Source organism: Lytechinus pictus, chromosome 6 (genome assembly GCF_037042905.1).
Source record: "Lytechinus pictus isolate F3 Inbred chromosome 6, Lp3.0, whole genome shotgun sequence".
NCBI classification, from domain to species: Eukaryota; Metazoa; Echinodermata; class Echinoidea; order Temnopleuroida; family Toxopneustidae; genus Lytechinus; species Lytechinus pictus.
This window is the reverse complement of record NC_087250.1, coordinates 13,645,551-13,669,381: the sequence shown is the minus strand read 5'-3', so window position 1 is coordinate 13,669,381 and position 23,831 is coordinate 13,645,551. Positions and strand designations below refer to the sequence as shown.

Here is a 23,831-nt window from a genome sequence, read left to right as displayed (position 1 = left end):
TTTAAAATGTTTTAAAATACTTCCACAGCTATTACTGCAATTTTCTTCTGATGGTATCATGTCTCTTATTAAAGGAGAATGAAATCAGCTGAATCCATATCAAAGAGAAAAATTAAAGAAACATATTGTTGAAAGTTTGAGGAAGGTTGAATGAATAATAAGAAAGTTATGAGAATTTGAATATTGAGATCACTAATGCCATGAAGTTCCTCCCATTGGCAATGCGGCCAAGATCTGTGATGTCACACACGTACAACTACGTCATTACTTTAGTACTTATTTCACTTATATTCTCACTTTTATAGAGTCTATCACAAGGTGAGGTGTTCTCTTTATGAGAGGACAAGTACAGAGGTTTCACAACATTATATCATTGATGAATCGTTTGTCATATGATTAGAATGAGCAAAAAGAGATGTTTTGGGGTATATTTTCAGTGTCCAAAAGGGGAGAGTTGTTCATCTGTGACATCATAGATCTTGGTCGCATTGCCAATGGGAGGATCTCCATAGCATTAGTGATCTCGACATTCAAATGCTCATAACTCTTCTATTGCTAGTCCTATTTTACTCAAACTTTTGTTGATCTTATTCTTTGATTTTTCTGCTTTCACAAAAGCTAACTTGCTCCAAGAGTTTCATTCTCCTTTAAACTAAAAGAACCCCCACTTCATTACCTTTTTCCTTTATACTTACTACCAACTTTTTTTCTGACTTGCTAAAAGAAAATACCCTTCATTCAGGTTATGATAATCATATATAAAGATAGATTTTTTGTAACTCTATAAACAAGGGGTTTATTCACAATTCATCATACTTGCATGCTGTAAGCAGCTGAATATCTAGAGCATTTTTCTCTGGTGATCTGCTTCACTATTTTCATTTTTGATTTTTACAAAAAAAGTATCTAAATTTAATCTGTATAAACCATATCTAATTAGATTATGAAAAAAAAAGAACAAAAACATTAAACTAATACGCAATATGGGACAAAATTGACAGAATATGATAAGTTAAGTGTGATAAGAGTTAATATGATAAGTTATGAAGCTCTTAAACATATAGGCTAATTTTTCCTCATTACAGATAGGCCTACGAACCAAGTTATGCAATTATCTTATTCTTTACTGAGCTTTAGTTTTAACAGTTTATAAAGTGCCAGATGTAATTGTAACATAAGTGTGCATGTGCCCCGGCCCCCCGGCCAGCGGAGCTATTATCCATCACATTTGGAATTTTTTTTTTCTTTGTTTGGGTAGGCCTATTCGTTGTTGAAATGTTAGCCATATACAGGCCTAAGAACATATTTTCTAAACACATGAAAATGACAGCTACAGCTTATTTTACGTATTTTTCCAGAAGAAAAAAAAGAGTAAGTAAAGTAGCGCGTCTGCACCAAATTGAGTTGTAGACTAGTAGGAGCAGTCAAATTCAGGTGACGTCTTATTTCCTATTTGGCAAAAACGTAAACATTGCGAAAGGAAAATCCCCATCAAAAACCTAAACGCCAAATCATCCTAACTGCTTCGTTATCTGAAGAAGCGATTCATTGTCATTTGAAAACTTTGGTTGTGTTATATATCAGTAATGAAGACGTTCAAAGAGAGGCGAAGTTTTGGTAAGTATTTGGGAGAAAATTACTTGAGGAAATAGAGTTGAATGAGTTTGTGTTTTGGTGAACCACGGAGCGCGAAGATCAACCATTGCCATTATACTCGTTTGCAATTTGCAATGCACATAAAGTGAATGGTTGATATCACGATTCCTGGATATTTGTATTCGACTAGCACAAGAGCGATATCACCGTCCAGTGAATGATACAGACACGTGGTGCAGACTATAAGGGCTCGGTGTAATAATGGCAGAGGTAAAAATGGCAGAAGTAATATTATTGGCAGAGGTGAAAATGGCAGAGGTAAAAATGGCAGAGGTAAAAATGGCAGCGGTAAAAATGGCAGAGGTAAAACAAAAAGTGGCAAAGTCAAGGTAAAAATGGCAGAGCCAGAGGTAAAAAATGGCAAAGCCAAAGGTAACAATGGGCATTGCAGCAGTAAAAATGGCAGAGGTAAAAATTACAGAGGTATAAATGGCCAGTCTTAAACCCCCATGCCAAAAAAAAAAAAAAATCCAAAACCCCTTCCATGTATGATGGGGTGTCCAAACTTCGCGCACTTTTTCACAAATATTCATCAGGCTTAAATTTTTTAACAAAATATTCATAATTTATACAAAACCAATTCAAGAAATAGTTACCACATGGACGGCAAGATCGTAAACTATAAAATCATGGACGAAAATGAAAAGTAGGTCAAGGGGATTCGCCGGTATCGCGATCTCAAAATTCTATTCCGATCGGCGAATGCGCACTGTGGTGGAAAAGGTTCAGAAAAAGTGTGACCTAACTTCGCGGACCAAAGTTTTTGTGGACATTTAAACAAAAACTCAAGCTCAAAAAGGGAAATATTTATATCATATTTATATCATAAATAAAGGTTCTGAGAAGAAAATTATAAGTATAATGTTGAACTAATGCAATGGAAAGGTTAACATTTTGAAATCATACTGTAGATCTTCTGCACCAAATTGATAACAGTTGAGATGGTACTTCTTATTTTTTTCTTGGACTTACATGCACGATCACGACCCTCTCTTATTGTATTGTACTTGAAGGGGAATTAAACCTTTGGAATTAGTAGGCTTGTGTCGAAACAGAAAAAATCCAAGATTAAGAACAAAGAAAGTTTGAGAAAAATCGGACAAATAATGAGAAAGTTATGAGCATTTGAATATTGCAATCACTAATGCTATGGGGATCCTCCTATTGGCAATGCGACAAGGATGTGTGATGTCACATGTGAACAACTTTCCCTTTGATGGACTATAAAATTCCCTCAAAATGTCTCTTTCTGCTTTTTCTTGTGGTGATACAAACTCTTTATCCATGATATATTCTTTAAAAATCTGTATTACATGCCCTCCTATAGAAAGAACACATGATCTACTGATATGTGATAAAAGAGGCAATTTAAGTGAAATATATACTTAAGTAATGGGGAGAGTTGTTCAAAAGTGACATCACACATCTCTGTCGCATTGCCAATTTGAGGATCTCCATAGCATTAGTGATCGCAATATTCAAATGCTCATAACTTTCTCATTATTTGTTCGATTTTTCTCAATTTTTCGTTGATCTGTTTCTTTGATTTTTCTGTTTTCACACAAGCTATCTTGTTCCAAAGGTTTTATTCTCCTTTAATTTATTAACTTTAGGGGAAATTCACCCCGAGGCTGACATAAAGTTTACTGTAAAAATAGCAGAAAATAATTAAAATGATATTGGTGAGGGTTTTAGGGAATCCATCAAAGATTTAAAAAGCTATTAGAATTTTATATTTTAATGGTGACGTCTATTGCGAGCAGTTTTTCCCCTGTATGGTGTAATAAAAATACCAATGAAACTTTATTTAACACAATCTTCATAAAAAACATACAAATCAAGAAGTATGAATATGCATTATAACACAAATGAGTATATTTAAGAATAGTGGAAGGATCACTGAAAAGTTACAAGGAACTTATAAATTCCCCCGGTAGTGAAATGTCATTTTCTAAAAAAAAAAAATGAAAATAGTTTTTATTGTACCTTACATACATATCAAAATACAAATTTCACATTTGCTCCTGAAAGTTTTTTTTTTTTTAGCAATCATGAACCACTGATTAAAAAATTGAAAAGTATACATTTTGGTGCATAAAATACGGGGCAGCTGCTCGTATACATGGAGACACAGATTAAAAACTCAAACTTCTAACTTTCTTAATCTTTGATGGGTTTTTCTCAAACACCAATATTTTTTTCTGCTATACAATAAACCATTCGTCATGGTGAGCTTTCCCTTTGTAACAGGTCGAAAGAATGGTACCTAAGAAATGAAATCCCTGATTCGCTACACATTTCTAAATTCATGCGGTAACAGTTACTAGTTTAGGAACCTGACATCCACTTGGACTAGCTGCAATGAGGTAAATATTGCTCTGAAAAAAAGGAACACTATTTGCTATTATAATATCATTTACATTAAACTATATATGTATCATAATCAATATCTATTCGGATCCATTGTGATGTTGAAATATGACAAATTACTTTTATTACAGAACATTTTGTTATTTTCTGTTATATCCGAGATATGCAGGTGGTTCGGCAAATCCCGAACTTGTCGATTTCAGTGTGTTACCTTTGCCACTTCTACCTGTGCCATTATTATCTCTGCCATTTTTACTTCTGCCATTTTCACCTCTGCCATTATTACCTCCGCCATTTTTACCTCTGCCATTATTACCTCTGCCATTATTACCCCTGCCATTATTACCTCTGCCATTTTTACCTTTGCCATTTTTACCTGGCACCGACTATATGAATATCAGCCTTCATATTGATTGCATAGACAACAGTTTTGATCATGACAGTACTGTTGAATAATAAGTAGAATGTCAAAATATTATCCAAGCTAGTCTGCTCTGTATTAAAAATCAATATAAAATTGCATCACCTAAAAATAACCTGTTGTAATAGTAAGGGTTTGCACTGTGATTGTTTGCACACTAAGCGTTTTCATATCATTACTCACGACGAGCCTAGTTATGTACTGTAGGGAGATGGGACTTCCGGGAAAGGATAGCTACATGTACAGCTATGGTTGTGTCTGAAGAGTTCTACTATTAAAGTGTTATATTTGTGTTTATCTAAAACTATCCTGTTTGAAGAATTGTTTTCTGGTTATTAATCTGGACCTTTTCACTGTTTTATTAATGAAAAAGACTGGAAGTTAAGTTGAAATTAAATAGATTCTCTACATACAAGGTTGTCATGAAATTGAAAACGATAAGTACTAACGTTAGCATGACATGACTAGAACAGAAAGAGAGAGAATAAAAAAGGGGTATTAAGAAGGAGAACAAAGCGAAATGAATGGAATTTTCTGTTTTAGTTGAGGGTGCATGTGTGTACGCTACTTTGGAGCTCTTCTACAATATTTACATATTTGTTTAAGACTAGAACATATAGATACATGTATGATGTATAGTAGTCTAGAAGAAGACATTATTATTTTTTAAATTCATTTTCAGAGCAAAGAAGGAAGGATGTGGAGGAGATACGTTGTAAACATCCAAACAAGATTCCAGTGAGTAAAACATTTTGGCCCGTATTCTGAACTCGGGTTTAAATTAAACCCGAGTTTAAAGTTGTGGGTTAACTATGGAGAGCCAATCGGAGCACAAATCTACATTAAATTTATTAACTCATATGACACCCAAATTGTTCATAATTGTCTGGGAATGATAACTGAAGTATTTTTCTTTATTGTGAAAGCAGTTCAGGAAACAAAATAGTAAGCATAATAAATAAACAATATAAACAAAATTGTTGAATATTTGGCTCCCCATAATTCTCGCTACCCCAAATAGGAACAAAAATCTCATAATGCGCGAGACGAGATAATTTTCACTCCGTCGGGTCGTCATCACCACTTCCGGTTCAGAGTCATGCTCGCGCAAGGTTTGCGATACTGAGTTTTCCACCACGCTGAAATCAATGCCAATCAGCGTAATATGTACAGATTATAATACTTTTTATCTAATTTGGTCAGTTTTGATTCCATTTGAATTATAAATAGAAATAAAAAATATATTTCACGTGAAAATGTGAAAGAGAGGGTTGTGATCACGAACTTTCCGAGCGAAAGGACTTCCGATCAGGAAGTTGTAATACCGAAAAGCTATCCCATCATGCAATGCGCGTTACAGGGATTTTCCCGGATCTCGGCGAAATCGCTATTTGGGGTAGCGAGAATTTTAGCACAGACTTAGACAGTGGTCTAAGTTAAACCTGAGTTCGGAATACGGGCCTTTGTATCCTTTAATTGGTCTACATGTACTTGCAGGCGGTCTAATTTTTAGATTCTCTAAACTTATTTCATTTATGAAGGAAGAAGGGGTGTGGGGCCATGTCTGAGCACAATTTGAGCATGAATTTCTTTCTAATTCACAAAGAAGTTTCAGTGGGTTTATGTTGGTTATAATAATAATAATAATATTCCGCATTTATATAGCGCTTAATACATCGGAACGACGTCTCTAAGCGCTTTACAGACATATTATTACCCCGGTCATTGGATCCTTGCATGCCCGCATACAATGTATGCACTTTCTCCACTCCCTGGGGAGCATTCCAACAAGAGTTCCAAGACTCAATTGCTAGGCATACTACATATAGGCTTTCACATCCTACCGGGTACCCATTTAACACCTGGGTGGAGAGTGGCAAAGTGTGGATTAACGCCTTGCCAAAGGACGCTAGGCCATGGTGGGATTCGAACACACGACCCTCTGATTACAAGGCGAGAGTCAGAACCGCTACACCACACAATTTTGTTGCCCCAACCCCATGGAATGACCCTTACATGTACCTCTGTATGTCTTTGTTTACAGGTAATCATAGAGAGATATGAGAGGGAAAGGACACTGCCTCTTCTAGACAAATCAAAGTTCTTAGTACCAGATCATGTGACCATGGGAGAGTTGGTCAAAATTGTCAGGTGACTTAATTTACTTCTATTCTTGTATTTTTATTTAAAAAATCTGATAAAGTTTTAATACTTAATCTTGGGCCTCTATAACAAGTACACGTGTAAACTGAGCCCTTCGTGGAGTTGGCACTCCCCCCATTACGTTTTTGCACAAATTAGTGACTCACAATTAGTTTTGTAGAGGTGGCAATCCATAAATATTAATGATATTGTATTGGGGAAATGTCTGGAATCTGGTTGACACTGGAATTGAATTCGATGAAGAATTTATTACCAAATCTAACTGTTTAATACATTAATAAAATACATGAAATTAACGTGAGTATTGATACTAAAAAGTGTTTATTAAACAATTATACTGGAAATTACTGAAAAGTGTTTTGAAATGGATTTTAGAGCAACCCTTGTACTTGTAGGATTATGACATCATTGAGATCTGGATTCATTCATTGCCATCATTCCTTTCTTTGGCGCAAATCAAAATTTACATCACTGCAAAGAATACCTCCTGATCATCCAAGCATTAAAACATACCACACAAATATTGTATCAAATTGTTTGGGAGAACATACTCTTTCAGGCCATATGTGATAATGAGGTGTTCATGACATATTTTTTCCTTAAATTGGGGATTTTTGAGGTGTCAATTTTTTTTTTTACACACACGGTGGACCATAAATACAAGGATTGATCATGATACGGTACACAAGGTTGCATAAAAGTTATTATGGTATTTTTGCCATCCAAACGGTAACTTTCATGGAATCCTTGATTCTGATTGGCCGATGAGCACTGTTACCATCGGATAGCAAAGTTATTATAATACTTAATAGTAACTTTTATACAATGGGGCTCAGGTCAGTACCTTATATAGAGTCTTTTCCCCACTTTAGCGACCACCTTGATAAAGATAAATTGTTTTGCCCTTTAACAGTTTTGCTAATGTACTATAAAAGTACTCTTTTTTATAATGATATTACACATTTCTTTTCAGTTGTAGCAATTATTGTTATTACTCTTTATTTCTTCCTGCAGGCGACGGCTGCAACTCAACCCCAACCAGGCCTTCTTCCTCCTGGTCAACCAAAAATCCTTGGTCAGTGTTTCAACTTGTGTCGCCGAGGTTTACCACGATGAGAAAGATGAAGATGGTTTCTTGTATCTGGTCTATGCTGCACAGGAAACCTTTGGTTAAAGGAATTGCTCTTGAGGTATATCATGGACTGATTACAGCAAAATGAGTGTGTGGGACTACATGTGAAAAATATGATCTTTGGAGATCACTGATTAGCTGCGCCAAAGTGATGTGGCTGCATGGACTTAAATGATTGTCAAGAAATGATGAAACCGACACAAGATTGTATGGTTCAGGGGTGTGAGAGTTCAGATTTCTATCTGATTTCAGATTTTTTTTTTTTTTGATTTTCAGCTTAATTTCAGCTTATTTTTGGCCTTCCTCTGTACAAAAAGTATGGGAGCTCTTTCTATTTCAGACTTTTTCAACACTCTTTCAGCTTTTTTCAGATCTTTTTATTTGTGACCACTCACACCCCTGATGGTTGGGATTACATGTGTTGAGTTTGAAAGCTTTCTATGACATTCATGTTTAGCATTCAAGGAAAATCTAATGATTTTAAGTGAATTTTTGTCATGATTTTAGGAGATCATCATGCCTTCAGGAAAAGATCTTGCAAATTTTTGGGAAAATTAAATTCTGTTTCACTTACAAGATTCAGGGCTGGTATTTAATTTCAAGCACTGATTTAACGTGGCTAAGCAAAATGCTTAAACTCGTATTCAGATCACATTTAAGTACTTTACTTTATCAAGCCATAACCATTCTGACATAAAAGTTGAGCTAAATCACAATGTATGAATCCATCTGTGTGCAGAATATATGACTATGCGTATCACGTTTGTAAACTGCACGCAAGCCAGACTTAAATTTGGTAAGCGGCTGACTTAGATTTAAAAAAAAAGAAGCAAAATACTTAGCCAAAACATGCAATTGAATACCAAGGATAGATAAGTATTTTACTTAAGCAAAATACTGAGTAAAATAGTTTAAATTCGGGCTGAAGTATCAAATTGAGTACCGGCCTGGTTCTTTAGTAGGTGGTCAACCATTTGCATATGTGATTGTTTCTGGCTCTTCTTATAAAGAGATACCCCCTATAAGGATAAGAATGGGTTAGGTTTCTGACTTGTTTACCACTATTATGTGCATTAGGAGGGAAGCCATCTAAATCACATCCATTATCAAAGGTATTTGGAAAGAAAACTAGCAAAATTACCCCCTAAAATTCAGAATTGCTGTGAGAAGATTTGTAAATTAACCCCTAATATGAAATATTTTTTGGGAGAAAATGCTAATAGACCCAGATTTTAATGACAATCAATTATAATGCTGTGGGAACACTGGAAGCCAATCATATCTACAAAATGGTATAAACTGATACTATAAATGATGATAGAATTTCAGTCAAAGTTATAAAAAGATAATGTTTTAATTCGTCAGTACTTGGAATATAAATATGATTGATTTTATTTCTACTTTATATTTGTATTTATCCTAGTTTATAGTTATCATTATTTTATCTACATGTAGCTAAGCATGCAAGCATATTTCATATTCCTGTGTTTGCTGAAATTTCTTTTTATGTTTATATTGCCACTGCTTCTAATGAAAAGACTATAACATCATGGAGATTTCTTAAATAGCCAAAATACATGTAGTTGTTTAATGAATCTAAGATGTATATTGTATTAATAGCCTGCCATTCCTATTTATCGCAATTTGAACTACTGTACATAAAGTTATTGCCCCTTATTCTCGAAACAGGTTTCGATTGTTCCATGGTACTGAACTATATAGACTAAGCAGATTTTTGTGCAAAATAATAGTTTTCTTGGATCAGCACATCAATACAGTCTTTCATTCATCAATTACTACAGACCAAGCAGGTCTTTGCGCTCATCCACTTCTGGCTTCCTTGTCATTCCAAAAGTTTCAAAAACTTGGGGGGAAAGATCATTTGCTTTTGCATGCCCCACTTTGTGGAATAGCCTTCCTGAAGACATTAAAAAAAATGTACCTCTGTCGAAACTTTCAAAAATCTTCTAAAAAACTTTTTTATTTAACTCTTAGCTCTTTATGTGCCTTGAGCACTCTACAGAGTGGTTTGGCGCTTTGTAAGTCACATTATTATTATTATTTATTATTTTATAATAACGCTTATTTCATCGTGTACACTGAAAAATCCAACTAAATGTGCAGTTTTGGGCAAAGGGCGCTCAAAGGGAAGGGTGACAATATGGAGAAATCTGCATAATCCACGGTTTTGTACTGTGATACAATTGAAACCTCTTTTTAGAATACAGGCCTCGATGTTCAAAACAAACCCCAAATGTTCTGTTCTGTCAGAGGAGACATATTCCGAAGCGAATGTTGTCTACTCATCGAAATTTTCATCGCAAGATATATTTATGTCTGCATGAGCTTCTCCAAGTCAAATAATCCCCTATTTTTTTTAGACCATAAATTTGCTCATTGCTTAGAAGTTACTAATTATTGTAACTTTGCCATCAAATGATACCTTCCCTAAAAGATTCTAATGACTGATTTACTTATTGGCAAAAAGAAGCTGCTGAAAACTGCTTATCTAATAAAAGAGAGCCAATGGAGTAAATTAGAAAGTCAAAAAGGGGCCTAAGCTTTCGATCCTAGCAGAATCTTCGTCGGAGGCAAAATGACAAACATATAAAGTAAATAATATTTTAATCCCTCTTGGCTTGAGGTCTTTTACTGGCCTTACTTACACTAACTTCCCTTTGCGTCTGCCTACTCCTTTTCTTTCATCCCCTTCACTAACCTGATTGGTCTTCTCTACTCACTAATGCCCCTTTTGTCTCCTTGTTTCTAGTGTTGCTGTAGCTTGTTTGTGGTCTATATTATGGTTGTTCCACTTTATATGTTTGTCATTTTGCCTCCGACGAAGATTCTGCTAGGATCGAAAGCTTAGGCCCCTTTTTGACTTTCTGATTTACTTATTATTAGCATTGTTACCATTACAGTACCTTTGATGGCAAAGTTACTTGCAACTTTTATGCAGCGAGGCTCTGATTGTGCAAAACGTGTTATTTTGTCAAGGTCAAATTCTAACTCTAAAGAGATTTCAGGGGTCCCGAAAGATTCAACTAGTTTCACAGCTAGTTCAGTGTCATCATACTGATTAGTGAACAACACTAATTATATGTATATTTTGTAATCTGTAAATTCATTCAGATCATACATGTATCATACAGTTATTGCCTCCCGATAATTTGAATGTAACATTTCATTTTTTTACGGAATGATAATATTTTGCCCAATATAGTTTTGTATGGGAATTGAAATGTTACTTATTAAAATATAGACCAGGCAATATCTATTATATTATGTAGTCTATGTAGATTTTACGATAGACTCGCAAGGCTTGCTGCTACTCTGATCCATGTATGTCGTAATAGAAAAATTTAGGATAATTACAACAAACGCGTGCTTCATGAAATCTACGCATGCACACTGGCACATACATCAAGTTAACTTGTAAGCAGCAAGTGACGTCACTTTAAGTGATAATACCGCTGCCGTTTACAATGCTATAATTACATTCAATAAGGTGACGTCAAAACCTAGAATATAAAAAATGCGATCCTTGCGCTACATACCCTATGTAATTATATTTCATTCAAGCCCTGGACTCATGGGCCCGTATTCTGAAGTCGGGTTTAACTTAAACTCAGGTTTAAAGTTGTGGTTTAAGTATGGGAAGCCAAAAGTATCAACATTTTTATTCAGTTTTATGTTTCTTATGTTTACTATGCTCTTTCCTGATTCATCGATGGTAAAGACAATCATGAGTTTATACTTCCTGCACAATTATGAATGATTTGAGAGCCGAATGAGCTGAAAGTATGATATCTCTACTGTTAATGATTATGTAACAATTTGCTATCCATACTTAAACCACAACTTTAAACCTGAGTTTAAGTTAAACCCGACTTCAGAATACGGGCCAGGGACTCATCAGATATATGTATATCACCGGTGGGCTGGTGAAACCGTGCATCTCAAAATTTGAATATTTCTAGGAGAGCATAGAAAAAGCTCTTTTTAAGACTTATTACAGAAGTGGCAACCTCCTTTTAGTCTAGTCTGCTGGAGAAACGGATCATTCGAGGAAAGTGGTCTGTATATGCAGCCTAAATTCCATGCCATATGCTGCCAATGACTTGTGTACAGAAGGTCCCTGTCATTCACAAGGAGCAAGTTGTATTGTACTAGTCTTAATGTGAAGACCCACTCGTTGATCAAAGTTTGAATAAGGGTCTGTGCCTGGAGACTAACCACCTTGTGTCCGTCAATATATACATGTATAAAAAAAAAGAGGATAGAGCTTGTATGACAGCCTCTTTTGTTGAATTATTCAAGAAAGCCATTAAATCACATCTATTTTGCTAAAAAGGACAATAAATTGCATGGACTAAGCTGACCATTCTGAGGTGTTTAATTATTGTTTTAGTGGCCCACACATGGAGTACCGGTAGTGTGTGCACAGCACTTTGTAACAGAAAGGAAATGGCGCAACATCAAATAACCTTTAGATTGGATTGCTGCACAAAGCATAGGCGGCGGAAGCGGGGGGGACGGTCCCCCCCTAAATTTTTTGTTGATACCTTTTTTTTTTTTTTTGCTTGTCAAATTTGTTTCCTCCGTCCCCCCCTAAATTCATGTGGGCCCCCCCTGAAATGTTTGTGGTCCCCCCCCCCTAAAATTTAGGTTGATAACCTTTTTTTTTCTTTTGGGCTTGTCGAATGTTTTCCCTCTCAGTGTCCATCCAAAAATTTCAGGTGGGCCCCCCCCTAAATTTTTTTGCTTCCGCCGCCAATGGCACAAAGTACTCCATGACACAATCAACAGTATATGGGCCAACACGTAAGAAACAACACACACACACACACAAGGAAAATGTGTGGAACTCTTTGCGCACTTGACCGTTTGGAGTAGTTTTGTTTCCTGTGGCCTCAAAGAGTGTTTTTGTTGCTCTATCTAGTTTTTGTTATATGAATATTATATCGATGCTTGAAATGAGTTCTCTGCAGGGATTAGGAGACTGTTTACAGACACAAGATGAAATTACCTCCATTGCCATATTTCTAAAGTAATAAAGTGATTTTTTTGTAGCTGCCCTCAATTTTTTTAATGTTGGGATGCGAGGTTTTAACAGCCCATCGAGCCTGTATACAATTCTATACTGAGATTTTGATTTTGTATCTGTTGTGTTATTTAGTCATTTACAGCATTTATTGGAGCTATTTTGAGAAGCTGTTTTCTTTGGCCATTCTGTGCTTTACTCCCTAAGCCATGCAAATCATGCAATATTCTAATTGTATTGTAATTATACTATAAAAAGAATGTGTTATTTTCTGTATAGATTATCATAAAGGTGGAAATAAAAAAATATTTTATAGAAATATATCTTTTGGTCTCAGAATCAGTGAATTTCTTATTTCTGTCGGTTTTCCCTTTTTTCTTTTGAATACTTATTCTTATTTATTATTAGGCTCATTCCCATCAAAAGGGAAACATTTAGATCAAATCAACTCTCCAAATCATCCCTTCAAATCCTTTCTTTCTTTGTTTATTGAAAAAGTAGCTTAATAATAATTTTAATAATAGGTGGATATATAAAGGACTAATTGCCTGAGGATACAAATCGCTGCTATTATTACCTCGGCTTTAGATGAGTTGCCCAGTAGGCGCTCGATCATTCCAGGAATTTCTTCCTACCAGGTACCCATTCACTTCACCTGGGTTGAGTTCAGCACAATGTGGGTAAATTTCTTGCTGAAGGAAAACACGCCATGGCTGGGAATCGAACCCACGTCCCTCTGATTGAAAGACGAGAGTCATAACCTCTAGACCACGATGTCCACACATAACCTGTAATATTCACTTGGTTTACAAGCAGTTTGTCTTCTTCTCTGATTAGTTAAATTCATTTGTTTATTTACATTCATTCAATTATGTATGTATTTATTCATTTATGTATTTTTTTACTTATTTATTTATTTATTCTCCACTCGTTGGCTGGATGGCTCTCTTCAGCCACAGGCTGTTCTTCTGAGGGGGTAGTTCATGATGAAGGTGCCATGAGCCTAATTACATCAGGAGGGCTAAAGATATTCGTTCGACCCAACCCATTCGAATTTTTTCAATTTGATATTGCTGATTGACAAAAGTGTATGAATATGATTCAAAATCTAACACTGATTCTAGAAATGGTAACTACTGAACTTCCTTTGCTAAAATTGGGAAGATATATCAATGATTTGGAACTATTTTTTGACTGGCGGATGAATTGGGGCTATTTTACTGTTTCAGTTGATGAATTTGATCCCATCATAGTTATCTTCATAAATGGCGATTTATTTTTAAAATAAGCTGGCTACGATACCCTTCTCTGGTCAGATATATATCCTATCCAAAGGTAGTAAACATTCGACCCTCTAATTTCACATTTATTTTGTATGAATTTTTCTTAAGTGCCATTTTAACACACAAGTCTATGGGGAATGTTTTACGCGCGTGACACCTGAAATGGGCACACGCCCCTGGTATAACATATCTGAGCCCTCTAAGAAAAAACAAACAATAATTTGTTAAATAAATCATAATCGCAAGTCTATCAAGTACAACCAAGTACAATCAGTTACAATCATTTGTTAGTGTAAGTATCTCTAAACCTGTCATGATTGTAACTTTTTGTTCATGATTTGCCATAAAGACATTCATGAACAGTTGTGCTTTGAAATGATTATATTTTAAAGGGATGGTCCGGGCTGGAAGTTTGTATAACTAATTAAAACAAGTAAAATTCACAGAGCAAAATGCTGAAAATTTCATCAAAATCGGATAACAAATAATAAAGTTATTGAATTTTTAATTTTATAAATATTTTGTGAAAACAGTTATATGCATATCGTCATGAATATTCATTAGGTGGGCTGATGGCGTCACATCCCCACAATAAGTTGCGGCAATAAAGTCAATCCAATTGTTATAGTTCTTGGTAGAAATTTTTTGAATAAACCTAATTTCATGTAATAAAATACAAAAGAACAAGTGGGGATATGACATCATCAGCAAACCTAATGAATAATCATGACGACATGCCGAGAACTGTTTCACCGGAATAATGCAAATCTTTTAAATTCAATAACTTCGTTATTTGTTATCCGATTTTGATCAAATTTTCAGCATTTTTTGGGGTGAATTTTACTCCATTTATTTAGATATAAATACTTGCAGCCTGGACCATCCCTTTAATAGTACGAGGCAATGCACTACTTGACAACATCCTCCCCTATATTCTCCCTCATCACTACATTATTTCCTATCCCATATCTCTCCCCCTCTCTCTCATTTTGGTTCAAGAACCATCTCAGCTTGTGAACTCTCAGGCCCATATTCTGAAGTAGGGTTCATCTTAAACTCAGGTTTAAAGTGGTGGTTTAAGTATGGAAAGCCAATTGCTACATAAATCACTACCAGAAGAGATATCATATTTCAGCTCATTTGACTCTCAAATCATTCATAATTGTCTAGGAAGTATAAATAGATGATTGTCTTCACCATCGATGAATCAGGAAAGAGCACAGTAAACATAAGAAACATACAACGTAATAAAACATTTTGACACTTGGCTTCCCATAATTTTAGCAGAGAGTTAGACCATGGTCCAAGTTAAACCTGACTTCAGAATACGGGCCACAGATTTTCAATATAAAATATAACCCCAATCCTTACCCTTTTCTCTCCTTTTATTTCTTACAATTTCAATCTTGGCGGTGTGTTGCAAGAAAATATTTGCAATTAATTGCAAATTTATAATGCAATTTTACATTTGATGGAAGAATCTTAGCTGTAGGAAAATTAGTGTACACTCCTCATTGTAAGGAGTAGATTGGGAATCGATGCAAAATTGCAATCGATTGCAAATGTCTCGCAACAGTCCCATTTTTCTCTCTCATTTGTTGTGTATCAGTTGCTTCAAGCTGAAATCTCTCCAACTGAATATGAAAGAATTCTCATACTTTTCTCTCTCTCTGCTTAGAACCGTTTTCTATTCTTTCCATTCACTTTCTGGCACTATCATGCACCTCTCCCGTATCCCCCATTATATATGAAAGAATTATCTCTTCTTTTCTCTCTCTGCTTAAATCTGTTCTTTTCATTCACTTTCTTGCACTATCATACACCTCTCCCGTATCCCCCATTCCTTTTTTTTTAAACCGTCAAGAGCTCCTCCAAATGATGTTTTGGATTTGAGTTTGACACTACAGGTAAAGTTAGAGAGGCCTGTTGCACAAACAGTTGTGTTTTATCGCAACTCTGCAAAATCAAATGCAAATTTAAAAAACATGCTTCTTGATTGGTTGAAAATCAAGTTGCAACTGATTTTTTCAATTGCATTTGATTGCAGCTCTTTGTGCAAACAGGCCAGATTCACATAAAATAAAGAGACTGACCACACTGTTATTACAATGCAATAATTATTTATTTTTCCATATAAAAATATTTAAAAGACAAAAATAGCAAACAAAAACGCATAAAATTTCAAAGAATAGAAGATATTGCATGGTTTTCACAATTGCCAAAAAAAAAACCAGGACCCCGCATCACAAAGGTTAGCGATTAATCGCTCATTTGAAAGAATCATTCTGATTGGTTCAGAGTCAGTACTGAGCAAGCATGCACATGCAACAATGATCTTGATAGGCCAAAATTCATTTAGCGATTAATCGCTAACCTTTGTGTTAGGGGGCCCAGGATAGACCCAAACATATTTAATTTAAACAGTATCATGCAATTTTGTTGCATAAATGTATAAAAGTTTAGGTAAAAATACAGTGTATTTCAAACAAGTCAAAATGACAGGAAAAGTGGATATCTTTAAAGGGGAGGTTCACCCAATCTTGATTCAGATCGATTTTTATAGAAACAGGAAAGTGAAAGAAACACATCAATTAAGGTTTGGTGAAAATCCCTCCAGCAGTAATACAGAGATTGTTGATTTTAAAGTTTAAATTTTACCATTTTCTATGCAAGCAACCCCCTCCCCCCTCCCCATAAATTACAATTCCATAAACACAACTTTCTCCAAACATGGAAATTATTTTACCTGTACATGTATTCAAATATTCTGTATTATAATAAGACACAAAATTTCGTTTGCATTTCTGTGAAGACATAACAATAAAGAGATGACAGTCACTGTGATCCCTAAATACAGCAATGTTATGGAAGCAATTTTTGTATTAAGGTACATGTATATTCACATTGCTTAATTATACAATCTATTTATTGTCCAATCTACATTCTATGCTTGACATTAATTGCACTGTCCGAGTACTGACTATGGTGTTAGAAAGATAATTCAATGATAATAATAAAATAATATTAATTAACAAAAACATAAACAAGTAAAGTATTCAACCAAGAACACAATTTGCTTTTTGAAAGCATGGAAGCACAAATGGTACATCAAATAGACATCACTCTGTGACATTCAATAACATTATACAGTATTAAACTACTATACATAGACCACCATTGCCAGATCAGAAATATATTTAAAGGAGAATGAAACTCTTGGAGCAAGTTAGCTTTTGTGAAAGCAGAAAAATCAAAGAATAAGATCAACAAAAGTTTGAGTAAAATAGGACTAGCAATAGAAGAGTTATGAGCATTTGAATGTCGAGATCACTAATGCTATGGAGATCCTCCCATTGGCAATGCGACCAAGATCTATGATGTCACAGATGAACAACTCTCCCCTTTTGGACACTGAAAATATACCCCAAAACATCTCTTTTTGCTCATTCTAATCATATGACAAACCATTCATCAATGATATAATGTTGTGAAACCTCTGTACTTGTCTTCTCATAAAGAGAACACCTCACCTTGTGATAGAACTCTAGAAAAGTGAGAATATAAGTGAAATAAGTACTAAAGTAATGAGGGAGTTGTACGTGTGTGACATCACAGATCTTGGTCGCATTGCCAATGGGAGGATCTACATGGCATTAGTGATCTCAATATTCAAATGCTCATAACTTTCTTATTATTCATTCAATCTTCCTCAAACTTTCAACAATATGTTTCTTTGATATGGATTCAGCTGGTTTCAAGGGTTTCATTCTCCTTTAACACCAAACTTCTAGAAATACTGACATCTGTGACCTTTAAACTTAATACATGACCCCAATTATCACTTCCATATGCATACATGAGTCAGGACCCCAATCCCTTTTTTTTGGCTGGTCAAATTTCACCTGGAAGAAAATGACCCTCCAATTACTGCTTTTTTATGGGGGGGGGGGGAGGGGGGCGGGAGGTTGTCAAATCCCCCCCTTGGAAAATCCTGAATCCACCCTGTCAAACAGTATTTTGTTTTGGGGAGAACAAGATATTTTCATAAAAATAAAAAGCCTAATTTTCATTCCATTCTTTCCTTCATTAAGATGAAGTATAGATCTGAATATCTTATTGTTCCAAAACATGATAAGATTACACAGCATTTTAAAAAGTTTGCTTCACTTATCTAACTAGTATAAACCTGTATTTTGTACCTTGTGAATCAGTTTTGAGCACCCAATAAAAAAATATATTGTCGTCAAAGAGACCCCTGTGACATTTGACCTCACGACCTCCAATGATCAGACCTATGAGAAGTAAATTCTTGAAAACACCCTTTGTAGTTGAGAGATGCCAGAGATCAATTATATGTACTAGCTTCCTAATTATCATTTATTATTTTAGGAGGCTTTACCCCACAAGGCCACTATTGGCTTTATTTAAGTCCTCCAATTTCATTTTTCATATCTATTACACAGGCCTTTTCATACACATATAATATCATTTGCATTAATTTTCAAGTTGTTTTTTGCATGTTTTAATTTTCAATTATTGATGTATACATGTACATTCGATGTATATCTGCACACATTCTTTTTTTAGAAATGAATAAATAAATAAATGAACTGAACAAAAAGATGGCATGAATATTTTGGACTATAAGACCCTTGACCCATAACAGTATATAACTTTCCCTAAGAGGCCTCGGCCCGAACGAACCCGCTCCGGGTGAGAGGACATGATACAGGACGCTCTAGAAGAGGCAGTCCGCGAATGGAGGACTGATGCTGCAGAATTGTCTAAAGGAACTAAGAATGATGGCGAGCTGGACACAGCAGCTCGACCTGAGGGCACAGGACTGAAACCACTGCCACAGTGTAGTGGAGCTCAATCAAAATATGAGCTTAGGAGGGATGTTAGGCAACCAAATTACTCATTCTATGCCTAACACCCGACCGAAGGAGAGATAAGGACGGAAAATTGGCTTCGAGTTCTCCCTCTGGCTGTGATCACGTGTCAAGACTAGTGCATTTGAGAGTATGACCCCGTTGGCGGGGATATAGTGCGGTCTTGTGTGACTACAGTTCTTGGGGCAAACTCGTCCATAAAGGAACCCTGGGTTAAGAGATCGATTAATAAAATACCAACGATAAAACTGGCCATAACATGAATAGGAATATTGGACCGATGGTATCTTTTGGCAAAAAAAATGGGGAAAGGAAGAAAAATGAAAAGGAAAGCAGAATAAGATTTCAGGCGAGGGAAATTATGTTACTAACAAGGGACATATTAGCGACCCCTGCCGTAATTCCAGCTTCTAAGAATGGGCCTAAGAATATGGGAAAAACATTCCCGAGCTCCACGACTTCTCTTAATTCTAGGCAGGATAATCAACTGGTATGATAAGGCCAGTGGAAAAGAAAAAAAGGGGGGATAATTAACATGATGGAAGGGGTTTGCGGGTGGTGGATGGGATATCAAAAGATAAGAGGAAGATGAATTTATGTGTAAACATTTCAATGCAGAACCGGGAGAATGGCTCATGGCGCTGCTGTGTGTCGTTGGGAGTAGGAATGGCACTACTACAATTTTACTTGGGGAAGCTTTTCCTCAAAATGTTGGAAGATATATGGGGCGGTCTGGGAATTCTGGCACAGAACTTTAAGTTCCTGGAGGGAGGGCCTCTGGTTCACAGGAAGAAAAGATAGAAGAGGAACGGAAGCGGTTGAAAGCGGTGGAAGAAGAAAGGAGAAAGAGGTAGGACAGCCAGGACGACAGAGTATGGAAGAGGGATAGGAGAGACAGGATGGAGACAGAGCTAGATGAGGAGATCCAGGAGCAAAAAAACTGGAGGAGAGTAGGAATAGAGAAGAGGAGAAACGCTTAGATGAAGAGGGAAAGAAGCTGTTAAAAGAGAAGATAGAAGAGAGACAATTAGAGGAGAGGAAGAAGTTGGAGGAGAGGAGGAAACTGGAGGCAGAAAATCAGAGAGACAGAAAGAGATAAGAAATTTCAAAATTGTCAATAGAAATAAATGTTTAACTCTTAATTTACCAGCATGTCCAGATGAACAGATCCAAGTTGTGACAAAGGTCACCATCGATACATCATATTATGTTAAAACGAAAGACGGCTACTCACTGAAACGAAGATTAACAGACTCTCATTATCCAGAAGAACGACCCACCAAGAAGTCCACATAATTTGATCTGTTGTTAAATAATTTTTTTTTATCTTTATGTATTTTACGATATTATGGATCATGAGACGGCTATTCTGATTGGAGGTTTACTAGGCATTTAATTAAAGTTCTCATCGAGGAAAAGTCCTTCATTACGGTCAAGTGTTAAATAATGCTTGATCGAGAGCTCAAACTATTGTGGTGGCAGCATACTATTATTTGAGGGGGTCTTGCGTTACACCTGCAATAGGGACTTGGTGATAGCTAAGGGAATGATTAATTCCATCTTGGAATATCGCCAATTTCGGGATGGCAGCTCTAATCCCGGTACCGGGACAGGTGGTCGTGAATCTCGAAAGAGCCAGGCCAGTCGAAAAGTGGAGGCGCGAGCACTGCACCGCACGAGAGCCCCTTGGCGAGGGTCTCATGGGCGGAGATGGTAACCAACCCACCGGCAGTCCAACGTATTGTTATACAAGAGACTACTCGTTTGGGCTCTGGCTAAACTCTCAAGTAAAGGGCTGAGTCGCAACCCTCTGCGGATCAGCCCGACTCCTCGGATTCTGCCCAACAGGCCAAGAAGCCAATGAGGGTCGAGGTGCCTAGCCCCAGAGCTGCTAACCTGAACAGTATTTTGGTGTGGAAATCAGTATTTTCAAAGAAATTCCATAGGACAACACATAAAACTGGAACTTTAGAAATCAGTATTTTGCATGAAACCATCAGTATTTTTCCTCATTTTTCAGTACTAAATATAAAAAGTCCGTACTACTTGGCAGCTCTGTAGCCCTAGTGCCCCTATTACAGGTTCTGCACAGCTTCAATGGAGACCGGGTTAAGAAGCCATTAAAAACTGATTACGTGTTCATGGCCATCACAGCGCAAGCAAAAAGGCAATGCCCTGGCTTTTTGAATTCGGAAGCGAAAAAGAAGAGCCTCTGGGATGCAGTAAACGGCAACTATATTTTACTAGCTATGTTTACTAGATCTATCCATATGCAATAAAAACAATATCACCATAAAGCATTTGAATACTTATGAATATAAAAACCACGCATCCTGACGCAATACAATGAACCGTTTGTGATATGCGACAGAAAAATGTAACAAAGATTATAGATGACTATATGATCTTAGAAAACAAAAATAGTGTCAGTAGAGAAAAAGAATGTAGTGGTAGAAGAGCGAAAAGAAAGAAGGAAACTAGACAAATATAAAATGGAGAGCATATTGTTATCAATCTCTTATACTTTCACTTTTAATATTTCCCTAATGAACCTGCAGGTTATCTGCCTTGGAAGTGACCTCGCAAATCAGCTTGGCCGACTACTGCATAGACCCCCCGACAAGTGTTGGCTGACATTCAATCGACTGCAGTCATTCATGAAGAGATGGCCTTCTCTTCGCTTGGTAAAGCCACATTCACTTAGCATGGCACGTGCAAGAGCATCAAAGCTGCATCTTATAACAAGTTACTTCAATGAACTCAGTGCCATACTCAAGAAGTATGGCTTTGAGGTTAAAAGTGATAGAATCTTCAATGCAGGCAAGTCGGCTTTAAATGTGAGCACAAGCCAGTCAAGATTGTGGCTAGGGTGACCCTCACTAGGCCGCAGTTCATAGTGACACCATGATCTGCATTGACAACCCTGATAGCTTGCGGCAAAATGAAGAAAACGGATAAGTTCCGAGAAGGTGCACTTCCCAAGACGAGGGTGCAAATAAAGCGATAGTGGGTGGAGCAACGCAACCATCTTTGAAGACGTTGTCAAAAGCCACTTTACTCCATTCGTAGATGCGAGGAGGAAGGGGAAAGGACACATTGATATACGACGGACACAAATCGCATGTGCCTATTTCCATCATAAAGAAAAAGGGTGCAACATCTCCCGTTCGTGTACATTTTGGGTTCAAGTGTGGAGAAGATTGGAAAGTCATTAACCCAGACAAGGCCATTTATAGACTTTGTGGACGTGGTTGTGATGCAATAGGAGGGAATACATCGAACTTCATGTCTCATCTTAAAAGCAAACACCCAAAGCAAGCAAGTGAATTACGGCAACCTAAACGGACATCATCATCCGCCTCAATGCCGCAACAACCGATGCTAACTGATGTTCAAGCTAGGGCAGCAAAATATAGTCATGATGATCGGAGGTGGAAAAATTTGACAGACTGTGTGGAAAAGTATCTAGCAAAAGGGATGCTCCCCATGTACACGGTGGACAAGCCAGCATTTAGAGAAATGCTACAAGCATTTGACTCCCGATACACACTTCCAGGGAAAAAGTATTTTACGGAGTCTGCTCTCTCGTCTCTTTGTAACTCTGTTCGCACAAAAATTCAGGAAGAGGTCGAGGAAGCAGAATAATTGTCTGCAACAACGGACCTGTGGTCGAATACAACCATGGCTCCTTACATGAGTTTCCACTTCATCTCCAAGGAGTGGAAATTGATCTCCCGATGTTTGGCAACATCATTTTTTCCAGAAAACCACACCGTGGACAATATCAGAGATGCACTGAAGGAGGCTTTTGCCGAATGGAACTTGGACGAGTTCAAACTAGCGTGCATGACAAGTGACAATGGTGCAAAGATCATGTCTCATGGGAGGGTTGGAGTTGCCATGGTTAATTTGCTTTGGGCACAATCTCAACCTAGCAAATCACAATTGTTTGTAACATAACAACAACTAAACAAGTCACGCAACTGGGATGGGCAAGAACATTGTTGTGGGTTTATCCCACAGCTGGAACAAACGACGGGAGCTTGCCAGAGCTCGAGCTGAACTTGATGTTCCGAGGCATTCGCTTGTAGTGGAAAGAGCCAACAATACCTTTGTATTGACATACATGTAGCGCACAAGTTGTGGCAAATGCCTCAAACTCGGAGTATCCGTAGGAAAATTTGGAGGAAATAAACTTCCCGAGACTCGCTATAAACAAGAAAATAGACTACGGTAAAGATTACAGTGCTTTATTTCATAGGTATATCGCTAAGACAGAACAGAGATTAGACACAGCATTCGTGGAAGAAAAACATCACCATGCCATCATGCAAAGTCGCAGAAAACATACACTTTTCAAGACAACTCGCAAACTCTCATCCAGAACAAACTGTGATGACTTTCTGTACAGTACAGAAGAGATGAACATCATCAGGCTCATCATCATGGCAACGAAAAGATAATTGAAGAATTTAAGGGGATACTAATACCACGGTCACATTTGCTCTATGGCGGACGTACGGCGAGTCGAAAACAACCGTTTTATTCATTTTTACTAACACCACCTATATATACATGTAGCTGGTACAAACAATGTTAAAACGGCCATTTTCGACTTGCCGTACGGCCGCCGTAGAACAAATGTGACCAAGGTATAAGCCTCAATGATACACCCTGAAACATACCCCATACTTGCTAGACAAGAACATAGACCACAGTAATGTTCAGCCATATTAGATTGAGCCACTGAGATAGCGAGATTTCCAAACATCGTTGGAGCGGTTGATGGCACACATGTAAACTTACTTGGATCCCCACTAGGAGAAGATGAATACGTGTATATAAACAGGAAAGGGAGACAGTCCTTCAA

The 23,831-nt window shown here is 36.8% G+C and overlaps 1 protein-coding gene across 2 annotated transcripts; it reads left to right on the top strand.

Annotated features, from left to right (window-relative positions):
* The first annotated feature begins 1,393 nt into the window (after positions 1-1,393).
* LOC135154532 (microtubule-associated proteins 1A/1B light chain 3A-like) lies at positions 1,394-11,329 on the top strand. 2 transcript variants are annotated; one of them, XR_010293891.1, is made up of 6 exons: positions 1,394-1,617; positions 5,130-5,185; positions 6,492-6,598; positions 7,625-9,405; positions 10,124-10,222; positions 10,647-11,329. XR_010293891.1 is itself a non-coding variant. In XM_064100956.1 (4 exons), the coding sequence occupies exons 1-4, from the start codon at positions 1,587-1,589 to the stop codon at positions 7,782-7,784; spliced, it is 354 nt and encodes a 117-aa protein (XP_063957026.1). In that variant the 5' UTR covers positions 1,394-1,586; the 3' UTR covers positions 7,785-10,222. The 2 variants fall into 2 exon arrangements, 1 of the variants encoding a protein (XP_063957026.1); XM_064100956.1 differs by lacking the exon at positions 10,647-11,329 and having other exon boundaries at positions 7,625-10,222.
* Positions 11,330-23,831: the final 12,502 nt, after the last annotated feature.